Raw genomic sequence first — 25,872 nt, forward strand, 5'->3', positions numbered from 1 at the left:
TTTGTTTACTGCTTTATTCAATAGGATAAACAGTAATAGTTCCACAAAAGTTAAGTACAAATAAGATGAGCTACTGAATCATTCTGGAAAGACAACAATCTTGGTTTTATAACACATATAGAACACATACAAAGTAACTAGTACTAAGCATGTCTTAATCATAAACAAAAAAAATATATAAATCATACATACTTGCTGTATTACATAATACAACAAAAATTGCACATGCTGACTACACTGTCAGTTTCACACAATGTAGAGAGAATCTATGACCACACAATGTTTCAACTACTGACCTACATTTCACCTCTCTAATTTATTCAGCAAAATGTTTTTGTAGATCTCCACAAACAGAACAAAAAGTGAAATAATGTGTCATACAATCAAGAGTCCGCTGAGTGCTCTTTTCAGGAAATCCAAAAAACACATGCACTTATGTTGACAGAGGTTAGATAAAACACTGCATTATTTGTTAAAATTAAGTCACTGACCTTCCCTTGTGATATTCTAGATATCATCAAGATACCCAATAGGATGGGGCTGGGATATTCTAGATATCACCAAGATACCCAACAGGATGGGGCTGGGATATTCTAGATATCACCAAGATACCCAACAGGATGGGGCTGGGATATTCTCGATATCATCAAGATACCCAACAGGATGGGGCTGGGATATTCTAGATATCATCAAGATACCCAACAGGATGGGGCTGGGATATTCTCGATATCATCAAGATACCCAACAGGATGGGGCTGGGATATTCTCGATATCATCAAGATACCCAACAGGATGGGGCTGGGATATTCTCGATATCATCAAGATACCCAACAGGATGGGGCTGGGATATTCTCAATATCATCAAGATACCCAACAGGATGGGGCTGGGATATTCTAGATATCACCAAGATACCCAACAGGATGGGGCTGGGATATTCTAGATATCACCAAGATACCCAACAGGATGGGGCTGGGATATTCTAGATATCACCAAGATACCCAACAGGATGGGGCTGCGATATTCTAGATATCACCAAGATAGCCAATAGGATGGGGCTGCTCAATATAATGTGCTCAGATAAAGATGACCTTTCATTGACAGATCTGCTCACAAATGTAGAGTTCAATTTCAAAAATGTACATACTTGGTTTATACAGGAAATACGCCGTTTATACAATCCCATCTGCCATATCGTGGATTATATAGCTATATCACTTGAGTAGAATAGTATATGTCTATACAAAGCCTGTAAATTTGTTCATACTGTCCTGTCTATGGGCATGTTTTAGGTAAAGCATTATTCCTGGGTAATTCCAGTACCAGCAAACACTGGGCTAAAATGTTCAAGCAAGGAACCACCTAATTCTACCCAGCATATGGCTTGCTGAAACAATAATCCCAAAAATATGTGACAAGTACACTATAATACCAACTGATCATTGAAAGAATACAGTTAAAACATTTCTTACCTCAATACTACTGTTCAGTAAGTCAAAACTACAGGAGCAATTTGATGTTAGACTGAAATGCCTATGGTTAATACAAATGCCTAAAGAACACAGCTTCAAGTAGCTAGCTTTACTGTACATATACTGTGACGACATGCAAGGGAACGGTTAGAGCATGCAAAACTGGCAAATGTCTAATAGCTTAGTGCTCCTGGCACAGTTAGAGAAATTGCACACAAACACTTTTTTTTTTCTTCATATACAGTACTAATCAAAGTCACGATTGGTTAACACCAATGGAGCAACAAGTGTCCACACGTACAGAACAATGCACACCCAGCTAGAAGAGATCTTCACCCAGACCGAAGGCCACTTACTAGTCATCATCTCATAAGTAGAGTCAGGACTGAAAAGATAAAAAGATGCAAGTTAATAAAACCGGTTATCCCATAATATCATACTTATTAAAAGAATCAAACTAATCAGCGATTTGTAACTATGATGGCTCTAAACCCAACATGTCTTTGAGGTTTGATTATCTTCATAAAAACACCTTACAAACATGTGTCCATTAAAAAAAAAAAAAAAAAAAAAAAAAAAGAAGGGGAGGAGGTGGGGGTTAGCCTTCTTTTATGGCAAAACGGAATAAACTGATTGAAGAGATTCTGTCCTCAGTTGGTCCACTCAGAACAGAAGCTCCAGCTGTCTGACTTCAAGTATACCCCTCACTGGCAGTTTCAGCAATGTGATAGAACTCATCACGAGGTTGTGCTGGGAGGCGCTTGCTATCATAAAGACACAGTGGTGAAACGGTCAGATCCTTCAGAATGTTTTTCATTCCACGTAAACAGAATAGATTAGGTAAACAATCCTATCGATTTTGATTAACTTATAAAATGGTTCAAAAGAAACTTCAACCTGATGACAACATTTCAAACGATAGGCATATATGACTTGAATTTCGTCTGAAACAGCAAGAATTTGAAGTTGTGTTTGGGCCTGTCTAAACCACCCACTTTAACCACTTCAATACCAGGCACTCTTACCCCTTTCTGCTCAGGCCAATTTTCAGCTTTCAGCACTGTCACACTTTAATTGACAATTGTGTGGTCATGCAACACTGTACCCAAACTAAATTGTTATCATTTTGTTCACACAAATAGAGCTTTCTTTTGGTAGTATGTGATCACTACTGGGCTTTCACATTTTGGCTAAATAAAAAAAAGGCCAATGACTTTTGAAAGAAAAAAAAAATTTGCATTTTTCTTTTCAGTTATAAAAGTTTGCAAATAAATAACCTTTCTTCATAAATTTAGGTCAAAATGTATTCTGATACATTTCTGACTGGTGACAGTCCAATTTTTTTAAAAACGTTTTAATACGTGTTTGTTTTTTTATAACACACTGTGACCAGAGTAATATAATGTTACCGTAGTAACATTGTACTACTCTGGGGAAACTATCAGTATTTTGTTTTTTACACATTATGATTGCCTATAGCAATGAATTTCAATGCAATAAGCAAGCATTTTACTTTTATTTTTTCACAATTTTTTTTTTTTTTTTTTTACATACTGTCACCAGTGCAGTACAGCATCATCATACAACTGGTGTGGTGGTGATTAGAGACACTGGTGACAGTACGAAAAAATGTTATTACTTATTTCCTTTTATAATTCTTTTTTTTTTTTCTAACACACTGTGACCAGAGTAATATATTTTTGCCATAGTAACATCAGTTTTTGTTTTCACACATTATAATTGCGTATAGCAATGAATGTCATTGCTATAAACAAGCATTTTACTGAATTAAATCAATTCATTAAGTTTATTTTATTGTGATTAGCCAAGGTCTGTACCATGTGATCACTGTGATTAATTATAGCTAGCAACACAAATTGTATACAATGGATGGCATGAAAGGAAGCCATCCATTGTTTACAATTGTCATGTGACCTGCTGTGATTGGTCACATGGTACCAGCAACGAACCGGTACACAGCTCAGGCATTGGCTGTGTCCGATGGACACAGCTGGTGACAGGTCTCGCTGCAGCACGGCCCCCTGCGCGAGGCGGGATCTGGGGGACGTAATAAGACGTCCACCCAGATTGACGAAAGACCCGTCCGGCTGTCATTTAACTATAGGCCGGGCAGGAATTGGTTAAAACACTTCAAAAGAACTGGGTGGAAAGCTGGCAGCTGAACAGTGACTCTATCCTATCAGATAGTGTCACTGTTCAGCTATTCAGATAGCTGCAGGAGCTGTGGCTGTTTGAAAACAACAGCTTGCAGTGCAGACTCCTCAATCCATGCTGTTTTGCATATACAGGGGGATTTCTCTTTTTTAGTATGGCTATCATAATTACTTAAGAATTCTGGCATATTTGACCTGCAGCAAAAAATGAACTAATCTATAACCACATGCAATATTGGCACAATTTAGGTCTATACAGTCAACATCTTCTAGGAACACATACCTAAATGTAATTCTGTTGGTAATATCAAAGAAATCCCATTTTTTTGTTCATACAGTACAGGACATATTCACATTCAAAGACAACAGGGTTATCCCAGGACAAGAACAATAAGAAGAGGGTAAAAAAGGCAACAAAACCCAACAGACCCCAGCAACAACCAAAAAGGGTCCAGTACTGAATTCAAACAGCAACCTTAAGCTCCTTGGCACCCAAAGCAGCAGAAGCCAAAGCCTAAACAACCACCCAGTAAAGGAGACACCACCTTAGAAAGATTACCCTATACTTGTGAACCATCAGAAGGGCTCCCTTGAAGATAAGGCAGGCAGCTCCAATACCCTCTTAGTAGAAAACCACAATGGGTAAGGTCAGACAAGGATATACCTCTGATGGGCTCAAAGGGAGGCACCTGCAATGCCAAAAACACCAGATCCAAATCCTAAGGTGCATTTGGGAAGCAATATGTGCAATCCCTTGAACAAAAGGATAGTCAAAGCTGAAGTGTGGCCATTGATTGTACTCAGGGCGAACTGATGAGCCAGCCCTGCTTTGAAGAAAAGGCAGAATACATCCAATAGAGTACTGGAGACTACTAACCTTCCACTGTTCACACCAAGCATAATGAGCCTTACCGGAGCAGTGATAGACTTTATGAAAAGTCAATTTCTGGCACTCAAAAGTGTAGGGATGTCTGATTCAGCCAGACCTCTAGTCTTTCAGGACCTGGGCTTCAACAGCCAAGCTGTCAAGGCCAGCGACAAATAAGCAGAATAGAACACCAGACCCTAAGACAGCACATCCAGGCGGTCTGGTAATGGCCACGTAATGCCCTCCAGAAGCCAAAGAATGTCTGCATACCATGCCAATTTGAGGTCACAAGGATCTCTGGGATGCCCTCCGGCTTGATATGGTGGAGATCCGGCTCTCAACAATAGGTTGTTCTGGAACCCCACAACACAGACACCCTGAGAATGAAGTATAGCAAAAGACCCAAGAGGCTATGGAGAGGCAAAAGGAAAGTGCAAAAATTTTTAGAATTTTGTTTACCTAGGGAAAAATGCAGTAAGCATTGATGCAGAGGATAAAGGGGGTCATGCTAATAAGAGCATCTCATGTCCAGAGAAGCCAGGAGATCCTCTTGACGAAGGGAAGCAGTGAATGACCTGGCAGACACCATGTGGAATATTTGGATACTGGATAAGTATTTGTTGAGATGAAAGATAGTACACATGTCTCCATTGAGTTTCAGGGCCATGAACTGAACAAGTTGAAGTAAACCACCTCCTTTAATGGGTGCAATGACCTCCAAGGAAAGAACCATGCCAGGTCACATACCCTAAAACAAGGGCCTGGCAAGGCACCCTGTCCCCATGTTGATGAGAGCAAGGGCTTTTTCCCTACAACCCTGACCCAGTGGGGGAGGGGTGGGAGGTGTTATCAGAATCTAGAAGTCGTCGTTAACCATAAGGGGGCCCTAAGACTCTGCCCTCCCCTCATGTAAATGAGAAAAGGGTACACAGTACAGGCACTCAATTCACAAAAAAAAAAAAGTCCCACAATGTATTTTTAGCTTTCAAACATGTTGTCAAGTGATGCAGGACCATGTCAAGCACCATAAATGATGCCAGCTGTCCCATTGTTTATCTTGTGCTGAATGACATCTCTGGGTCCCCGCCACTAAAATAAAAAGGTCAAACGGTTGGCTACCTGTGTACTGTATTGTATGAACAAGAAAGAAGTTTGCACATTTTCACATTAAAAATCGGAATACATCACTAACATGATAGTAGTACATCTAACTCACCTGTACCAGTTAGTAAGGGTCATCATAATATAGAGTGAAGCCAGGAAAAGCATGAAGTGAAAGAAGGAATAGCTGTAGGTAACCCCATCACGTTCATTGTCAACAGCACGATGAGCATCATCAGAGTCACTTAGAGAACCATCACTCCTGGTTCCATCCTCTATAAGTGTGGACTCATCACTGGTCAAAGTCAGCTTGTTAACTTGGCTGTTATTTGAGGTCCGAATACTAAAACACACAGACAAAACATAAAATATTAGAAAAAGGACTCCCTCCTCCCTCCCCCAGTACATAAACTACTGATGCATGTTTAGATCTAACCAAATTGTTGCAAAAAGAGGAATTTTGACTTTTCTGTAAACTCCATATCTAGAAGTACAGGACACAGGCTAAATATTCATACACCACATGTTGTAGGTGTAGATCTTCAGGTGACTGGACAGTGGTAATGCTTTAGAGGACACTCCCTCTGCATACCTCCCCTCTAACCCTATTCCACTTTGTGAGTCCCCAGTTTGTTAGCAAGCAAGGAACTGACCAAGCGGTGGCCTGTGCCGTGGCCTGTACTGGAATTTATAAACTCTCTATTCTGACACAAACGAACAAGACTTTAATTATGTATGAAGTAAAAAACAATTACATCAGCTCAGTGCCAAATGAAAGGGCAATCAATGGACTGAGTTTGTCAAGAATTTCACCCCTTGCCACTGCTGCCATAATGAGCTCCCTGGATACCTGCAGACAGTGTGCCAAAAGAGGTCAAACAGAACAGTGTTAAGTGCTGTAGTTACTGACTAGCTGTAGTTATTTACTAGATGGAGGTCAGTGACTCAGTCTGCTATCCTTACTACCAGGACATAGTGTCTCAGAAGTTCAGACACTGGGGGGAAAAAAGAATTACAGCCACTCTTACCGTGTAGATGACAGGGCTTATAGTTTGGTTACATATTCACAGCCCCTAAAGTATCCATCAAGTCAAATATCAGAACTCACAATCTAACATAACACCACTACCACCAAAAATCCTGCACATCACTGACAAGAAGCAAAACAAATGTAGGTTAAAGCTACACATCACAATGTTGGGGGGGGGGGGTTTGCCTGGTCACTCCATGCGCATGTCACATGAAAAGTTTAGGTTCAGTGATATTAGTATTACAAATTCTGGTGTATTACATTTTTGGTGCTTAGGGATTGAGCATGTTGTGGTAGCAGATGTAATAGGGATGGAGGAAAATGGGAGCACTGGGGTATATCACTCTTTAATATTACAAATTTTAACCATGATTTTTACTGAAAAAACTACTTTGATGAAGGTGAACATTCATTCTAAAATTCCACATGGATACTATACAATGTGCCTTTTCTTTACCTGGAGTACAGGACGCAGAGCAGAAAGAGGACAAGTCCCACAATTCCTTGAGCATCCCACCATTGCACAACCTGAACCTGTCCTGGAGTAGTTGTGGTATTGTATCCAATGATGCCAAGCAGGCTTGGATTGCATTTGCGATCTTAGAGTGGGAAATAAAGGAAAAAAGTATCAACTATGTATAGTCATAAAGCATGTGCACCTTTTTCTTCATAATAACATAATATTATATGAATACCTGGTTCATTAGTCATGGCTGACCAGGTCAGATACATTGTGTAAATGGTTATCACAGATGATTGTAGAAGACCGGATCTAGGCTGAGATTCCTATGGGGTAAAAAGAAAAAAACAAATGAAATATGAATGTGCTATAACAACCTTAAAGTGACACCCTTTTGCAGCCACGGGTGTTAAGTGGGCAGTAACAGGTTAAAGGATAAGTTTACCCATTTTTTTTTTTTTAATTGTGACAGTGGGTGCCGGGGGGGAAAGATTCCCTTGGTTTACATTCGGGACTGGGTGGTGGAGGGGGGGGGGAAAGGAAGAGGGGGCTGCTCATTAAGTAACATGTTACGCCCTAAATATAGGTGTAACATGATGAAGGTGAACTTATCCTTTAACCACTTCCACCCCACTTTTATCCCCTTCCTGTCCAGGCCAATTTTCAGCTTTCAGTGCTATCACACTTTGAATGACAATTGCACGGTCATGCAACACTGTACCCATAAGAATTTTTTTGCATTTTTTGAGACAGATAAAGCTTTATTTTGGTGGTATTTATTCACCACTGGGATTTAAATTTTTTTTTTGCTATGTAAATTAAAAAGTCCTAAAATTTTGAAAAAAGTGTTTTTCTTATAAAATTTTGCAAATAAATAGTATTTCATCATAAATCTTGGCCAAAATGTATTCCGTTATATTTTTAGTAAAAAAAAACCAAAAAAACCCAAATTAGTTTATAACCAAAAATTATAATTTTTAAACATTTTTTTTATATTAATTTTTTTTTTTTTACATACTGTCACCCTAGCAGTAGTGTCGCCATGGTGACACTGTACTACTTGTGGGGTTGATGAAGATTTTTTTTTTTTTTACACGGATTACTTTTACACCCATAAAGGATGTAAAAGCAATCATTTCTCCTTCTCTCTAGCTGCATTCTTGCAGCCATTGAGAACTACTGAGTGAGCTGTGATTGGTCACAGCTTGTCACATGGTACAAGGCTGTTGTGAATAGCCTTGTACCATGTGACCTCTGTGATCATTCACAGATTTCACACATAGTAAGCAATGATGTCACAAGTGACATCTTGCTTACTACTCTGCATGTGATCACTGATTGGCCAATCAGTGATCACATGATCGGGACCTCGTACAGAGGTCTCGTCCGACGATTGGTGTTCCACTGTGCCCGGGGGACACAGCGGGCACCGGATTGTGGTGCTGCGCGCTCCCAGGGAGCGCGCACAGGCAGGGTGCAGGGAGGCCGTTTATAAACGGCCACCCGACCCTGCAATGCCACCGTCCGGCTGTTTATATACAATGGCCGGAAGGGAGGTGGTTAAAGGTGAGCATTGCAGCAAAGTCTTTTTTTTCATCTTTAATTTAAACTTTATCTTCCCAGCTATTTTTTTGACTGGTGTTCTGCTTTAATTACAGTGCAGCCTATACCCATCAAAAATATCAGATAGATGTGATGATAGGGTTTTATCTGCTACAACACCATACCTGCTGTGTTCACAAAAGGCAAAATCAACATACCTGGATCTTAGGTAGAACAGACATTACAGAGGCTCCGATACACAAAATCATATTCACGCTGATAAAAGCTTTGTTTTCAGCACAGCCTTCGGGATGAGTGTAGTAGACATAGAAAAGCACTATTGCAACCAGTGATAAGGCATAGTTAATGCCAGTAGCTGAGAGCAAAGCTATGGAAAAAAGGGTAACAGACAGAGAATCAGTATTCCATTATTTCTGTGTTTTTATGTCATCTGTTATCCAACACACAATTATATCTATATGTTATATGTGCAATTTGAGAACCATCATCACATTTTACATAATTTATAACATTTGTAAAAGCATTTGGGTGTTGCTCACCTGCGTACCAGCATCGAGAATTCCCCTCTTCCATCTTTTCAACCCAGGATTCATTCCATGAGTGAGCAAAATCAATCAGCAGTACAAGCTGAATAAGAATGAAGCAAAATGCACCACCCATACCAACATAGAACCAGACTGTAATCAGGAGGAAGCAACAATAAAAAGTGAATGTCAGGGCAAATTAAATTAAAGGAAAAAAAAATCAGTTCATCCCATTACATGCACATTTCCCCATATTTTATCCCTTTGAAAATGCTACAAAAGTACATAAATACACCGGTTGATCTGCCAGAAATCCAGTGTGTTCCCAACTTCCTATTTATGTAGACAGCACAGTTCCTTTGCTGCTCAGAAATCCCCACCAGCATGGTAAACCAAGCCTGCTGGACTACAGAATTACGCCTATCCACCAATGCATTCTTTCTCTCTGCACATAATTAGCTTGATTTTCCCAGCAAAACAATATTGCTGTCTTGACTCCACAAAGCATGCCCACACTCTGTGTGTAAGGACAGGGCTCTTAATAGACGTATCTCTGAGACATGCCTACATCAGCAGGAACTGCCTCTCAGCAGCTGCCACTGAAAGCATTTTACAAGCCTGCTGATGACATCACGGGGTGCAATAAAAGCCATTTGTCGCTAATGAAATAAAGTTAATGAAAACAATATTATGCTGGGACATGATTTATGTAAGAAGAAGGTGATTTGGGGGGGGACATCTAGGTCATGCCTAAACAAATCCTTTAACCACACTCAGTATAAAAAAATCTACATCAGTTTTCCACGCTACATTCCATAAGGCTAGGTTTACAGGTTTCCCTGTGGCTGCGTTGCTCATGCACAGCAGCCCATTGATTTGAATGGGCTGCTGTATCCACTGAAAACGCAAGGAAAAGGTCCCTGTACCGTTTCAGAAAACGCGACCGCAGGGAAACCGCATAGGGCAGTGCGGTTCCCAGTGCAGGGAAACCATGCTGCGGTTTCCAGTGAATGGGGGTGCCATCAAAGTTAATGGTACCCCCATGCATCTCCTGAGCTGAAGCATGTTTTTCTGTGCGGATGTGTGTGACTACAGAACACGTGCTGACCCACAGCGGCAACCACCCTCATAAGTGTGAACCTAGCCTAAAATGTACCGGCTGTACATGTTAATGTTTTTATACAACTATAAATTACATTTTTAACAATTATACAATTTTATATTCTCTTTTTTTTTTTTTTATAACACAACTTTCTGTTCTTTATTAAATAAAATGTCTACACTTTCCAATACTATACTTGGAACACTAGCAAATTTAAAGGTCCTTATCATAAAAGTAGTCTTTACTACTTCAGAAACATCTTGGTTGACATGAAAGCATAGAGAACTATTGATGTTTGTACATCCGTCTTACAGCTTAGGCAACCTTCCATTTATATTTAATCCCTAAAGTGACCCTAAAAGCAACACCTAATATGTACAGGCTGAGCAATGCCCTACATTTTAAGCCATCCTATTAATGAATAATGTGTATAAAAGCCTGAATCACCTTTCTACGCCAGTTGCAAAATTTGGCTTCTACTCATTGAATAGACTAGTGTTCCCATGTAACCCTCCCCCACCCCCTAGTAACCAGTCTAAATTGAGCTTCAATTAATCTGACTACACCAATATTTCCTAGCTCTGGGTTGCTCTGCACTAAACACATCTAAAAAGTGTATACACAGTCAGGGGCGGACTGACCATTTGGAAACTCGGGCACTGCCCGAGGTCAGTAGTGGGCCCCATGAGATGCCCCTGGTGCCTTTTTCATAGGCTTTTTTGAGTTTGGGCAAGGACACAGGGGCCCCATGATCCCCTATTGTCCGAGGGCCCCATGAGTTGTCAGTTTGCCCCTGTACACAGTATACATATCAATAAAAATGGAAAAGGCTCACCTGTTGTAAAGGGTCCTTCTGGGATGAAAAATGCACCAACAGTAATTGCAATGGCTGCAGCAAACTTAAAGAACCAAAAGCTGGGGAAAGAAGGTATGAATAATCAGGGAAATTAAACTTCATCTGAATGGTATACCTATATCAAATGTAATTTTCACTTCTGTGTTGAAAACAATGTAGGCACTTAGATTTGACCTTAGCACTAACAGGTAACACATAATAGCAGTACACTAGTAAATCACAGTTACAACCCAAGAGGAATTTGCACTACCCACACTTAGTGAAAATGAATAAATGCTGCCAACATCCAAGTGGCAAAAAACACCTTGAAAACAAATTACCATGTAAATGATACAGCTCACTCTCTCTAAAACATAACTCTGTGCTAGAAGGAAAAACAAACGATATACTACTATGTAACAATATGTAAGTTATGTTGTGCAAACAATAATATATAAAGTCAAATAAAAATATTGTATATTTCTACAAATTCTCTGAATTATACCTGAAGAGCTCCAAAGTGTGCTTTTAAAGTAATATTGAACCCTCAGTTATTTTAAAAGCCAAGCCAAGTTCACCTTTGGTAACATGTTACACCTGAATTCAGGATGTAACATGTTACTACAGAGTACCTGCCTGCACTCATCTGATCCCCCGCTGTGACAGAGGGCAGGGAATCTTCTCCCTGCTCTTGCTGTCACAATTTTTTTAACCACTTCAATACCGGCTATTTTCACCCCTTCCTGACCAGGCCACTATTCAGCTTTCAGCGTTGTCGCAATTTGAAGGACAATTGCGCGGTCATGCAACACTGTACCCATCTGAAATATTTACCATTTTTTTGAGACAGATAGAGCTTTCTTTTGGTGGTATTTAATCACCACTGAGGATTTTTATTATTTTGCTAAACAAAAGGTGAACAAAACCAAAACGTTTGAAAAAAAACACCCACCCTTTTCTTGACTTTTGTTATAAAAATTTGCAAATAGGTAATAAAAATTTTCTTCTTTACTGATGTGCGCTGGTAGGCAGCATTAACGGGCACTGATGAGGCGGCACTGATTATCAGTGCCCTGATTATCAGTGTAAATGTGACAGTGAAGAAAGGAGATGCCGATAACCGACATTTGTTTACATGTAATCAGCTGTGATTGAACACAGCTGATTGCATCGTAGAGAGTCAATGTCATTGACTCTTTACCCTGACTGGTGATGTGCTGTGTTAAAGGGACACAGCTCATCAATGCTCTGCACGCCCTTGGGGGCGCACATGAACGGCATGACTGGGAGGACGTCATATGACATCCACCAGGAGAAATAAAAGGTCCATCTGGCTGTCAATCTTGTATTGGCAGGGCGGAAACCAGTTACAACTACCGTCTGCCATAGCAGCAGATGGATTGTAGTTCTCAATTAAACAAAGAGGGCGCTGGTGAGCACTCTTGCAGTTCACTGATCTCCTTGCTCTCCAATAACTCTGTCCATATGGGAGGTATGGGAAGAAAGCTATACTGAGAGTCTGCAGGAGCCTGACATTGCACTGTGGTCTGCTGATCTCGAGTGCAGTGCTCTGCAGGCTCCAGAAAAAATAAATACACATTTTTTTACCTGCAAAAATGTGTGCATTTATTATTTTTAATTTAAGGTGAACTTAGCCTTTATCCAGTTGTAGACTCTGGATGTGATGGACATGCCCAAAAAATGTCATCATTGTACACAGGGTGTAGGTAACACGTCCAGTCCTTCTGCCCTGTTTTCAGGACCTCCCCTGTCCCACTACTCAGAAATTCAGCTCTGACTATTCAAAGCAGCAGTGCCAGTACACAGAGAAAGTTCTGACAGCTGGAGCGGTCAAGAAAAGCAGTCTGACAATGTATATCAACAACATTGGTCAAAAGAAACAATGTTTCATTTTGTATCTGTTCATTCATCTACAGATCAAAGTAGTGAACTTCAATCTGCATATGAAGTCAGTTAAAGTAACCAGATAAATAAAAATAACAAATTTTGTTTTTTAATTGAATGTTCCTCTGTTTAACCCAATATTAACCCTTAGTTTACTCCAATCATCCCTAATTAACTCCTTATTCTCCTCCAATCAATATTATTTTCCTGCTGATTTTTTTGTTAGTTTTTATTTCATTAACTAATAATATTTAATTTTTTTTTTTGGTTTTGTTCGTTAATTTTTTTACAGCTTTAACATGCACTTACAAAATTTCACATTTTAAAAAAGTGGAAAATTGAAACAAACTCTTTATTTAATTTTGCAATGCTTTGTAACAGAATCATAATTTTAGTGTCATTTTAAACAGAACAAATGACACAATAAAATTTGCTCTTTTTAAGTGCAGTAACACTATTTATTTTTAAACTAACACTGCTCAAAAAAATAAAAAGTAAGTTTTGTTGCGTTTAATTGTTAAGGATTGCGGCAAAAAAAATCATTTTTGCAAGACAATATTCACAAAAATAAATTCTTGTTTGTCCTTTAAAAAAAAGTGTCAAAAATTACAGTTATCGTTGACTAAACAGGCCCATACCAGAAATGTAAAAATTGCTCTGGTCCATAGGGGGTGAACACATGCGAGAAGTGGTTAAAGTGTCAATAAACCCACTTCATTAAAAATTGATGTAAATGTTGTATTGCATGGTGTTCATACTCGGTCACCATGGGATTCATTTTCTGCAAAAAACCTGGTTGACGTGCTGTTCTTTATCTCCCTCTTCTGTCTATGTCCCCACTCAGCAGCAGACTGACAACTCATGGGGCCCCTGAGCAATAGGAGATCATGGGGCCCGTGTGTCCTCGCCCACACTCAAACCACACCCAAAAAAGCCTATGAAAGGTACAAGAGGCATCTTATGGGGTGCCCTACTGACCCCGGGCCCTGGGGCAGTGCCCGAGTTCTCAAATGGTCAGTCTGCCCCTGTCCCCAATGCAGTTGGGGATTTTAAAGAGAAGTGTTCGCAGCTACTGCACATGCTCAGCATTCAGTGTATTTCTACCCTGAGCTTTTCCTCACTATCTACCTATCACACATGTGGACGTATACACAGCAGTAAATGACAGCCCACTCTCTTCCTCCTCCTCCAAGCCCACTAACCAGCTAAAACACAATGAGGGCAGAATATTACATCTTGACTGAAGGAGGCTTTACCTCCCTGTTATTCTAAGACAAAAGCTGGAGGGGCATGATAGCCTGTGCCTGGCAGAAATTCACCCGCACCAAAAAATAATAAAGATTTCAATTCAAATATATATTTGTATGATGATTTAAAACAGTTTATTGATATGAATTATTTATTTTATGCTGTACCCTGAAGGCTTTTTTTTTTCTTTTTTGAACGTGTGACCAATAGAGGACTAGAAGCTCCTCCTGCCACTGTTTCCCTGCAGACAGGCTGGGAAAGAGCTGGGTTATGTGACAGCTGTATATTGATCAAGAAAAAGGTACTTCGACTTTTTTTTTTTATTAAAATTACACTGCCATCATCCACATACAGAAATAGAAGGAATAATGTTAATTAAACAGTATGTGTTTACTATCACATTAAGCACTTTCATCAGCTGATTTAATCACTGCAGCTTTATCATTTAAGCTGGCGCTATGGCCACTGAACCCCAGGTTTCCTGTTTGAGGTGGCTTCTTTCTCTTTACAGTGCTCTATGAAGCCACCCTTGCATGCAGGGGCTAGGAACAGTGCCACCCTACCCTGTGTGCATCAGCAGAAACACACAGCCCAGAAGCCTAGGTAAGGCATTCCCCATGATCCTCCCTTTTCCAAGGTAACAGACTTGCTGGAGATGGCACTGTCCTCTGTTAACTCTTTCCTGTTAAGACCAGACATTCAGGGAAGCAGCACTGAGAGAGCAGGGCTAGCAGCATTGAAAGTTGTACATTTTACAGTGATGAATTCAAAAAAATATTTACTGGGGATTATTTATTTTATTGTGCTCAACATATAAAAGTAGACGTATAGGCAAAACTTTTTTTCCCCATATTGGATAGGCTAAGGAAAGGTTACAAACCCCTATCAGTTTTTTTGTCATCTGTGTCCCATTAGGTAGATTTACATTCACGTCCTGTCCCATAGCCAAAACAGAGGAAATCTCTACAAATTAAGGGAATCCACTGTGACCAACCAGGTCAGCAGAACTAGTGTCCCCATTGGAAGACTTTCTCTCTTACTGTTCTGGTGACAATCCAATATTTGGAATTTTCTTTTCCTTTCACTTTTGATACTGGTAAACAGGACAAATAATGAGGTTGAATCTCCCTAACGGGGGCAGTGGTAGCAATACAGGTGTTTGAATCCATATCTACTCTATTCAAAACTAGAAAAAAAAATTTTAAGCTAAAAAAAAAAAAACCTCTGATGGTTTATTACTACTTTAATATTCGTTCACCACTCTAATTATTGTCGTTTATTGTAAGGATAACTTAATTATATTCACTTGCTGATATATTCCAGCTTTGAACACAGTGCTTCTGCTTCCTGTTGTGATGTTACTGGAATTACTTTTAAGCCTGGAAGGGACTCCTACCACGAGCCAGCTGAGTGAACCATCCCACAAGTGAAACATATCAGATAACATGGCTTGCACTAGCCACATTCTACCTCCTCATTCTGGCACTTCTGTTTCTAGCTTCACCCCTGCAAGTCACACAGAGAACTATGGAAGTTCTTGTCATACCTGCATGTCATAAGAGGCCATCTTCATGCACTTTGCTGCATTTTCATTCTGCATAAAATAGTTGTACTCAGTTTGAAAGAAATGGCTCTGAAATATTCTTAGCCCCCCTCACCATAATCTGCCTGGTTATACTTTTTTATATTAGTCCTTATCCACCCTACCACATAGAAGACATGGCTCCCACACAATGTACCGATAATAAGTAGCCATCCTGAAACATCTCCCTGCACTATGAAATAATTGACCTTATGATATGAATAGCCCTTTTTACCATAACCTGGCCCCAAGTCCTACAGGACGTAAGCCATGAATTCCTTACACACTACACTGATAATGGTCAACAGGTCTAAAACTAGTCTATACAGTGTTGAATAAATGGCATTAGAATATTGGGCTGTATTTGTACTCCAGTAGTTCTAGCTGTATAGTTGGCCAAGGGGCATAAAGGAATAATTTGCATGGCCACATTCAATGAACTAAAATGAGAGTGGCCACATTTTCTGGATTTAAGATGGAAGTGAGACATGCAAGTAATTACAGTTTCATCAAGGCCCTACTGTGCTTTGCAAATGATTATAAACAAAATCTACTACTTGGAATGTTTATTTTTTAACAACATTAAACTGTATCTTACCCATTATGTACAGAAGCTCGGGGATCCTGGCTACTCTTCACTTTAATCATAAGAAGAGAAAAGAGGAGGAAAAACATGGCCATCCCAAAGCACACACGGTATACAGCTTTGTATCCAACCAGCACGTCACAGTTAACATGGCCACTTACTCCTGGAATTGATGAACCCATTCCATCCTCACAAAAGCCAGGAATCTGTAAAATGGAAAGTGATTTCATAACACTTTCACAACAGTACATATCAGAACATGTATTCTTACTTTCATTTATAACTTCCAAACCTTTTTGAGATGTTCCTCCATTCCTGGAATCAACATTACGCAGGCAACTGCAACTCCAAGAAGTAAAAAGGCAGCATAGATAAGCCGAGTGACCGTGGAATTGTTCCCACTTGGGCAGCAGCGGCACAGCAGGCATGGTGCACTGCCACACAGGCAGGGGATCTGTAAAAGATATCATGGCTTTAACACACCATTAACAACCGAATATACCAATATAAAGTCATGACCTCTACAGCAGGGTTTGCCATCTCTTTTCAGTCATGGCGCCCTTTAAAAGCATTTTCAGTCTCCAGGCACCCCAGTACCAAGGGTCGGATCACACCAGAACATGCACATTCGAGAGTGTTCCTGCGCATTTTGTTGTTGATAGCTTATTCATTTCAAAGGGCTGCCAATTGCACAGGAATACGCAAAATGTAAGGCAGATGCTACTTTTAAAAATTGTGCGGTACCATGCCATTTGGTGGCAACAAATGTGCTACGCTTGCTAGATGCATTTGGGGTGCCATTAAGAGTGAATGGCATCCATGTCTAGCAAGGGCAGTACATTCCCGTGTAATGTGGGAAACGCGCATGCACAAAAAAAGCACCTTTCCAGCACCACGTTCGGGTATGAAAAGGCCCTAAGGACTTGTTCATACATAACGTTGGGGGGGTTATGGTGGTAAAACCACATTTTTATCACCCCCCAGCTGAAGGGGCCATTAATGACGGTGCTCCAGACTGCACTGGCACAACAGGAGCTCGATCCACAGCCTCCTAACCAGGATGCCACCTCTGACAACCTTAGATGGCACTCCGGTTGAGAAAGGCTTGTCTACAGTATAACCTATAAGCTTCAGCACTTGGCTAGAGCCAGCTCTGTGATATCACAAGTTATGACCGGGGTAAAAGCCATTCTGTAGATTTGGGGCAGAAACTTTCTTTAATGCATACACTGAAAATCCTCTATTCTTGAGACACCCTGTGTAAGTATTTATGTAAAAACAATAAAACTCTAAAGCAGGCCATATATAGATTTCTTTTTTCAGCATGCAGCCTGAGTGAAAAAACTCTTAACAGATATCTCCATCTATGTTATATGACATGGATGGACAAATCACCTACTGCGGCTATTGTATTCTAAGGCAGCCCATAGATTCCATTTTCTTCCCCTACATCATGCAGCGAGCCTACCTGGCTGCCAGAACACGATTACTGCTAGGAGCTATGGCCACTGGCAGTAATCGCATGTAGAAAAATCTGACAGGCTGGTTGTACCCAAGCCGATCAATTGATCAACTTGGGTATAATCAACCTGCCCATATATAGATCAAATCTTAGCCGGTTCAGCAGGGATCTATGTAAGGCTGGCTTAACAATCGTCAGCAGTGGCTGCATCTGATTAGATGCAGCCACTGTTTGGCTGAAAATTTTCCTATAGAAGCCTTCAATTTTTCAATCTAAGGATAACGGGCAGGAAGGCGGAGTCAGGGTCACCCACATAGCAAATTTTTCCACTTCACCAGGAACCAACCGAAGTTTGCATAGTGCATGGCCAGCTTTAAACAAGATTACTTCACCCAAGGTTTTCATTTTAACTTCAGTGAAAGCTTTTTTTAGTGTTTTATAGGGTGGGGAATGGTTAAAGTCCATCAGGGTTTTCTTTTTTCTATGTCCCGTGGAGGACATCTCCCTTCATCTGTTCCTGTAAATGGCAGAAGGTGAAGGACTCATTCATACCATACCTGCAGAAAAACTCACCAGATTTCACTTGAAGAGACATCAGTTTACATCAATGTTCATGTGGACTCTAGTGAGTTTGCAGTGTTGCAGTTGTGAACAGGGCACATAGAAAACAATTGGGTTTTTGTGCCCTTGCAGAACAACTGACATCTCTGCACATGGTGTGAACGTGGCCTAAAAAAAATCTCTTCAGTGAAGCAAATACTCTCAGTAACCAGAATAGATGTCCCCATTAAAAGATTTCCCCTCTATTTCTGTTCCAGTGACAAGTCCAAATTGTTTATTGTCCCTCACTTTCAGTCTCGGGGACAATGGTCACTAGGACAAAATGAGGGTTAAAACGAGCATTTACCCCTTGCAGTGAGGAGTGAGGGGCTACTGCAAGGTAAGTGTTACAGCTGGCTGGAGTACAGCTTTAATGGCAATCCATACATGTGGTCTTACAAACAGATGATCAGCCTTTGACAAGTAAATCCAGTAAAGATAATTCATCTTATATGAAGAAGATCTCACCATGGAATTGAAGGTCACCAAACAGAATTTGTACACACTTCATACAGACTGAGCAGACTGGATACAGCAGGTTAAGCACCCCACAGCAATTTATGTTGGTTATACACATTAAGTTAATTGATCTTGCTCTGAACAAGTGTGACATTGCTGATCACTGCAAGATATGTGAATATGTTAAGCAAGACGTAGTGGGGGATGGTGTCACGTGAAAGTATCATGACTGGATCATTTACAGATGATGAGCTAACCACCCATAACAAGGCAGTTCAGTAGAAAAGCAAAACACAGGCAGAGAGGACTGGAGCCAAAAACCAGTAAATTCCTCAACATTCCAGATCACTAGTAACTTGAGAATATTTTTTTTAAGCAAAGTTGACAAGTAACCACACAAGTGCAACATAACAGCTCTTATATAAGTATTCTCACTGCCCACTTTCGGATGTGGGCAGTCAACACCCACCTAGATTAACCATCGTTCTTAGAAGCCACTGAAACAATGCATGGCATGTACTCTTTGAGAAGCAAATCACCATTCATTGTGAATAGCACACCAACACACACAGTACAATAGAGCCCAATATGAAATGCATACGCTGTGTATTGAAGTGCACTGGTTTTTTTTAAACCTGTTGTGTTGCATTGGCAGCCTATTCATAATGAATGGGCTGCCTTAAAGTGGAGTTCCACTCAAAAGCAGAAGCTCCACTTATTTGCCTCCTTCCTCTCCACTGCCATATTTGGCACCTTTTGGAGTAATTGACAGGTACCCACTCCCACTACCGGCTCACTTCACCACGATGAAGTGAGCTAGAAGTTCGGCCCCCTCCTTCCTCCCACAGTCTCCTGGGAACCTTCACAGGTCCCAGAAGACTGCCTGACCAATGAGAATGAGCAGCGCGACTCGTGCATGTGCAGTGGGCACTCGGCTGTGAAGCCCCAAGCTGTCACAGCCTAATGCCCACAGTTGTGGTGCCGGCATCGGGAAGAAAAGAGGCAGAGAAGGGACGGCACAGGTGAGCACATAGCTGGACCCTGGGACAGGTGAGTGGGTATTAAATGTCAGCAGCTACAGTTTTTGTAGCTGCTGACTTTTAATAAAACCCAAAACTGACTGGAACTCCGCTTTAAAGTGTTAGGTTAGTCAATAACTAAGCATATATCTATTCCCATCCCCATTCTAAGCCTATTTATCTACCGTGGAAAGAAAAGATCCCTATACTTACCTATTCTGAAGGTGCTCTGGTCCGGTCCAGTCCAGTCCCATGATCAGCTGTCAGTGGTGGCTTCAATGTAGAGGAGGGAGAGCTGAAAACAAATGTCCTATAGTAATCTTATGGGTAACATCTCCCAGAAATTTGCAGCTATTGTTGGTGATCTCTCCTCTACAAAGAAGTAGCTGCTGGAGAGAAGAGATAAAGTGACTGGACCAGAGCAGTTTCAGAATAGGTAAGTATACAGAATTTTGTCTTTACAGGGCAGTTAGAATGGGGTGGGAGTAGAATTAGTTTTAGCTAGATTCTTACTGAACTTTCACTTTAATGAAAAACACATTAATAGATTGCTTTAGTGTGAATGGACCCTCTGCTTTGCTAGCACTGTGGGTAAACAATTCTGTTGCAGGTTACACTACCTATAGCCAAGAAAGACAAATCTTTGTACATAGCAGTTTAAGACAAAACTCTCTTGCTTTACACCACCCAAAACACATTCCACTATCTAATGGGGGGGTTCTGATAACCAAGGCACTTCTACTAGATAGCGGATCATGGGTGAGTGTGGTTTAGCCCTTGTATAGTGCTCCAGCAATTCCTTAATGAAAGAGGTCAGAAGAAGGTTTCGAAGTGTGCAAGCACCTTGTACCTCTTGCTCTTAAACTAGACCTGTCATTCATATTTAAAATAAAAGGCTGTTATCCCAAAAAACTTGCAAACTACCCAATAAGTCAATGATCTAGAACAATGCAGCCAGCTATGCTAAATTTTTGTGCAGTTCCCAGTGTGTTTCCCAGTTTGTAGAAATGCACTACAGTGCATTTAACATGATTTCCTATGGTTTACATATGTGTGTTTATAGCCAGTGTGTTTTCTGGAACGGTTCAGGGAATTTTTATTTTTACTTGCAGCAGTTTGCGATGTTGATTCAACAGAATTCAATGGATCATTATCAAAATGGTATTGCGTTTTCGCTGCACTTTGATTTTTCACATGCATGATAACAAACACCACCCCCTAACAACAAACTTCCCAAAAACCATAAAACACATCATAAATAAGTGTTCAAAAATCCATCAAAAAATTTGCCAGAAAAAAACACATCAATTGCAACATGCATAGGTGTGAACCTAGAGTAAAGCTTGAACTCTTCTGCATGCATGGCTAGGGACTTTATGTTTTAAAACCATGATCAAGATAATAGGCATAGCTTACAGGGGTTAATTTCAAAAATCTTAAAGCTGAGCTACACCTGTCGATTTACCGGTTAAAAAAAACAGTTACATTCCTGGCATGCTGGGAATGCTGTCACATTTTTTTATGTTCTCAACCAAACTGTCAAACTATCAAACAGCTGGAGTCCTAACTGATCACATGGGCAACACCATGGCAGCTGAATGGATATATAAATCAACCCGAGAAGGGGGCAGGGTCGGATTCCATTTCAAAGCAATCAAACCACCTAGAACATGGTTAACTAATTTAACAGCAGCTTTGGTCATATTCGGTAAAAGAAGCCCTAGTATGACATGAACTGGGTCCAAAAGAACTGCAAAATCAAAAAGCGAGGTGTAGTGACTTCCCAAAAAAAAGACTAATTTTGGGGAATTCCCAATAGATGTGATATGGCATCCCCACCGATTCACCACGCCAACATTCCAGAGGTAGAGCAGGATTAATTGCATGTAATGTTTCAGGGGTAAGGTACCAGTGAAACAAAATGTTACATTGGTTTTCTGTGCCAGGTTTCAAGTGTCTGTTTTTAGGACTGACCTCAGTTAGAAAATAGGGCAGCCTTTCACATCTACTTGGATATAGGGAGAATGCAAATATTCAGAAATGAAGTCATACCTCAGAGAGAAAAAGCAGCACTAATGTAACAATTTAATAGGTGATATCTAGAATATGACAGATGCTCATTAGTTGCAGGTTTAAAAAGCAGCACTAGAAACTCCTTAAAGGATTTAAGTTTCTATCACAGGCAAGAATACAGAGTAGAAGTAACTCGGCTACTTGCTGTTTACAGAAACAGTTCTAAAACAATTATCCCCATTCTGCTGAAACATTTCCTCATCACGTGCAAAGTCCTGGCTGCATCTGATGAACCTGTTTTGATGCATTAGACAGCCCATTCAAACGAATAGGATGCCTTCACACGATGCACATTAACGATGGACATAATGTGCGTGCACTGATGTACCACAATGGTGTGAATGGGGTCCATTGCTATCTATGTGTGTAATAACACATGTATATAGCTGTGTAGAAGTGGAAAACCCAGTTACTCCTGCGCTCGGGGATGGACTCTGTCATTAGGACCACATATGGAAATTCTTGGGATACGCACACCTTGCTGCCCTCAAATGACCGGGGAAGTCCAAAGTAGAGAAAAACAAACATAGGGTGCACTGACCTAGTGCATTACCTTAAAAAATGTTTAATGACTGTAAATAATAAGCATTGTACTCACAAATGATCAATAAATACAAGGCACATCATAAAGGAACAGCTCTGTCCAATTCGCACTGCGTGTCAGTCTGTAGGACTAGCCTCTTCCTCGGAGTCATCCTTTTGGAGTTCTCACTACAGAATGACACGCAGTGTGAATTGAACAGAGCTGTTCCTTTATGATGTGCCTTGTATTTATTGATCATTTGTGAGTACAATGCTTATTATTTACATTCATTAAACATTTGTTAAGGTAATGCACAAGGCCCTCTGTTTGTTTTTCTCTAATATGTACATAGCTGTGAATGGGCCCTTAATGACCCCGTAGTCCTTTCTTACTATGTGGTGACATCCTTTTGACATAACTCACAGATCATCAAAATTTGTCCAATATTCCGCAATCAGTAACAACATATACATACTACATCCAGTGGGTGCTACACCCCTACAATGTCAGTATAAAAAGTACTAAGTGCTCTTTAATATGATACGAGTATTTATGATAAAATGATTTTCACCATTATTTTGGGCGTGTAACTATTACAACTGTGGTAGTCACCTATAGAATGAGTTGGATTTGCTAAAGGCAAACAGACTGTTGACTTTGCAAGGGAATTTGCTTCAGAGCTTCGTAAATGAGTGAAGCCACACTTTGTAAAGAATACCTTATCACATGCAAGGGAAATAAAAATGTATGCTTTAACGAGATCGGATGTAAGAAGTCAGCCTTCAGGCAACTGCACTTGCAAAGTCAACAGTCTATGTGCCTTTAAGTAAATCAACCCCAAAGTCTTCTGTCCTTGAGTGTGTAAACATGAATTGTAAGATCTTATACTACATATTGATAAGAGTTAAGCTGGCCATATAGGGGTCAGTTTGATTTTATTCAACCAGTGGATTGAACATAAAAATCCCAATCCCCCCATCCACACACTTGATGTGGATGGGGGAGTCATTCCCTTTTTGTCATTGTATTCTGATGGCAGAGAGACTCCCTTGCTTTCAGAATACACACATCAGCATTGCAGTCTAAAGCCTGCAGTGCTAATGGAGCACAAAAATGTAAAAATCGCTAGATCGGCTTCTGTTCAACCACAGTGGCCACACATTTACTGATTGGCTTCTGTAAACCACCCTGATCAACCATTGCCACTGGCTATAGCTGGCAGTACTGATCAACGTATTCTGATAGCAGGGAAGTCTCCCTGCTATCAGAATACAAAGGCTCAGTGGGGAGGATTCCCCCATGCACTGAATGTGTGGATGGGGGAATCAAGTCAGCTTTTTTTGTTTTTTTCGTTCAACCCATGGGTTAAATGAAAAAAAAAATGACTGATGTATAGGCTGCCCAACTCTTCTGTGTTTCCATGGCAGCAGGGTTTGCCCTGTCACCTCTTTTCTCTCTCCCTAATCTGTGTTCCCTCAGAATAGTCCATGTCATTCCTGCTGCTTTCTTCCCCCTTCAGCAACAGTAAATCTTAAGGCGGAACAAAACCCTCCTATCCATTTCAGTTACGGAAGCTGCCATCTTATCCCGTTTGATCTGCAACTGCCATGATGCTGCACATTTGATCAGTTATGACACCAGCCATTTGGTGGTTTAATAATTTGGAGGAGAGCACAAGCAAAAGTGACAGTTAGAATTCCCAGCATGCCAGGAATGTAATGGTTTATTGAAACCGGTAAATCGATGGGTTTAGATTCACTTTAAGCTGTCAGCTGATCGACCTCTAATGGCTCTGATTTTAGGTACAGTTCCGAAAATAGAGAGCAACTGAGCATGTGCAGTGCAGGGTAAGACAGTCTATTACTGGATTTTAAAGGATAAGTTCACCTTTGGAACATGTTACATGTTCCACCCGTTTTAGGGTGAAACATGTAACATGTTCCCATAGCCGCACAGCACCTGCCGCCTCCTCCTTCTGACAGATAGTACAGGGAGACTTCTCCCTGTATTATCTGTCAGATTTGAAAACAGTGCGGCTGTGCAGGGCTCTGCCCACACAGCTACGTCACTCATTCCCAGAGTTCTGTGAATGAGTGACTACAAGTCCATGTAGCCTTAGCAGCTGTCGGCTTGAAGTTTTCAATGAACTACCATGGCACTGTTCACTGAGGCTTCCTGTCAGAATATCTGCTTGGTCATACATCCCATATGGCAAGCAGATATTCTGACAGGTCTGCAGGAGACCTGCATGACATCAGCGATCTACTGATCATTGGTGCAATGCTTTACAGGCTCCTTTGGACAAAAATAATAAATGCACATTTTTTTACCTGCAAACAAATGTGCATTTATTATTTTTGTCCAAAAGGTGAACTCATCCTTTAAACAGTATAGACAAATACAGAGAGATTTACTAAAACGAGTGCACTCAGAATCTGGTGCAACTGCGGATGGTAGCCAATCAGCTTCTAACTTCAGTTTGTTCAATTAAGCTTTACCAATAAAACCTGGAAGCTGATTGGTTTCTATGCAGAGCTGCACCAGATTTTTCACTCTCCAGTTTAAGTAAATAACTCCCTTATTTGTAATGTTTTACATAGCTATACCTGCAAAATGGGTCAGCCTGAAGTGATCTAGCGGGACTTCATTTACTGGCTGGAGTTCCACTTTAAGTCAACACTTTTTAATTTTGGATAGACTGAAGAGGGGTCGAACCCTTGCCAGGTTTCTGATGATTGTCCCCCTCTCCCTCTGTCCTGCTGACCATTGATGCTGTGACAGCAGGTGATGGCCAGTGCTACCTTTACAGTTATCACCAGGAAAGGAGAGGAAATCTTCACATGGAGGACATGTATTCTCCTAGGTACAGAATTCCTCCCACTTCCTACTGTGTCACCAAGACAGGAAGTGAAGGAAAACCAAAAGGGACATAAACAGCACACAATCCTCTATTTATCAAAACTGGCTTTAAATCTAGTTAGCTGCTTAGAGTCACTACTATATCACATATACCAAAACTGAATCCATTTCTACCACTCTTCTTTTAGATCTACATGACCTAATGGTGGCACATGTCCCATCCCGAGTAACCCCAACCCCACCCTAGAACGAGCCCCAGTCAGTAATTACCCAGCTGGCCGCGGTGCACAGGCCCAGGACTCCCCCCATGTCGGTCTCGGTGTCGCACAATAAAAATGGAGCCTTCCTACAAAAGCCCTGTTTACAAATGAGACAACCAGAACTGGCAGACAACCCAGCCTGTCACTTCCGTCTCTGAGGCCACCTCCT

The 25,872-nt window shown here is 40.7% G+C and overlaps 1 protein-coding gene across 1 annotated transcript; it reads right to left on the reverse strand.

Moving 5' to 3' along the window:
- On the reverse strand, positions 1–25,872 carry SERINC1 (serine incorporator 1). Its single transcript, XM_089685354.1, has 10 exons — positions 25,714–25,872; positions 16,741–16,902; positions 16,461–16,654; positions 11,128–11,207; positions 9,206–9,343; positions 8,864–9,033; positions 7,339–7,429; positions 7,101–7,242; positions 5,729–5,956; positions 1–1,855 (listed from the first exon to the last, which is right to left on the reverse strand). Exons 1-10 carry the CDS (start codon positions 25,750–25,752, stop codon positions 1,717–1,719), a joined length of 1,383 nt encoding a protein of 460 aa, XP_089541480.1. The 5' UTR covers positions 25,753–25,872; the 3' UTR covers positions 1–1,716.

This window comes from Staurois parvus, unplaced genomic scaffold (assembly GCF_062004578.1).
Source record: "Staurois parvus isolate SC_StPar_1 unplaced genomic scaffold, SC_StPar_1.0 ptg000372l, whole genome shotgun sequence".
In the NCBI taxonomy this organism is placed as follows: Eukaryota; Metazoa; Chordata; class Amphibia; order Anura; family Ranidae; genus Staurois; species Staurois parvus.

Coding starts and splice junctions, on each gene's coding strand:
- SERINC1 (XM_089685354.1), bottom strand. CDS start 25,752: ATGGGGGGAGTCCTGGGCCTGTGCACCGCGGCCAGCTGG. Junction 11,208..16,460: donor CGAGCTTCTGTACATAATGG/GTAAGATACAGT, acceptor TTCTTTCCCCAG/CTTTTGGTTCTTTAAGTTTG. Junction 7,243..7,338: donor AGCCATGACTAATGAACCAG/GTATTCATATAA, acceptor TCCCACTCTAAG/ATCGCAAATGCAATCCAAGC.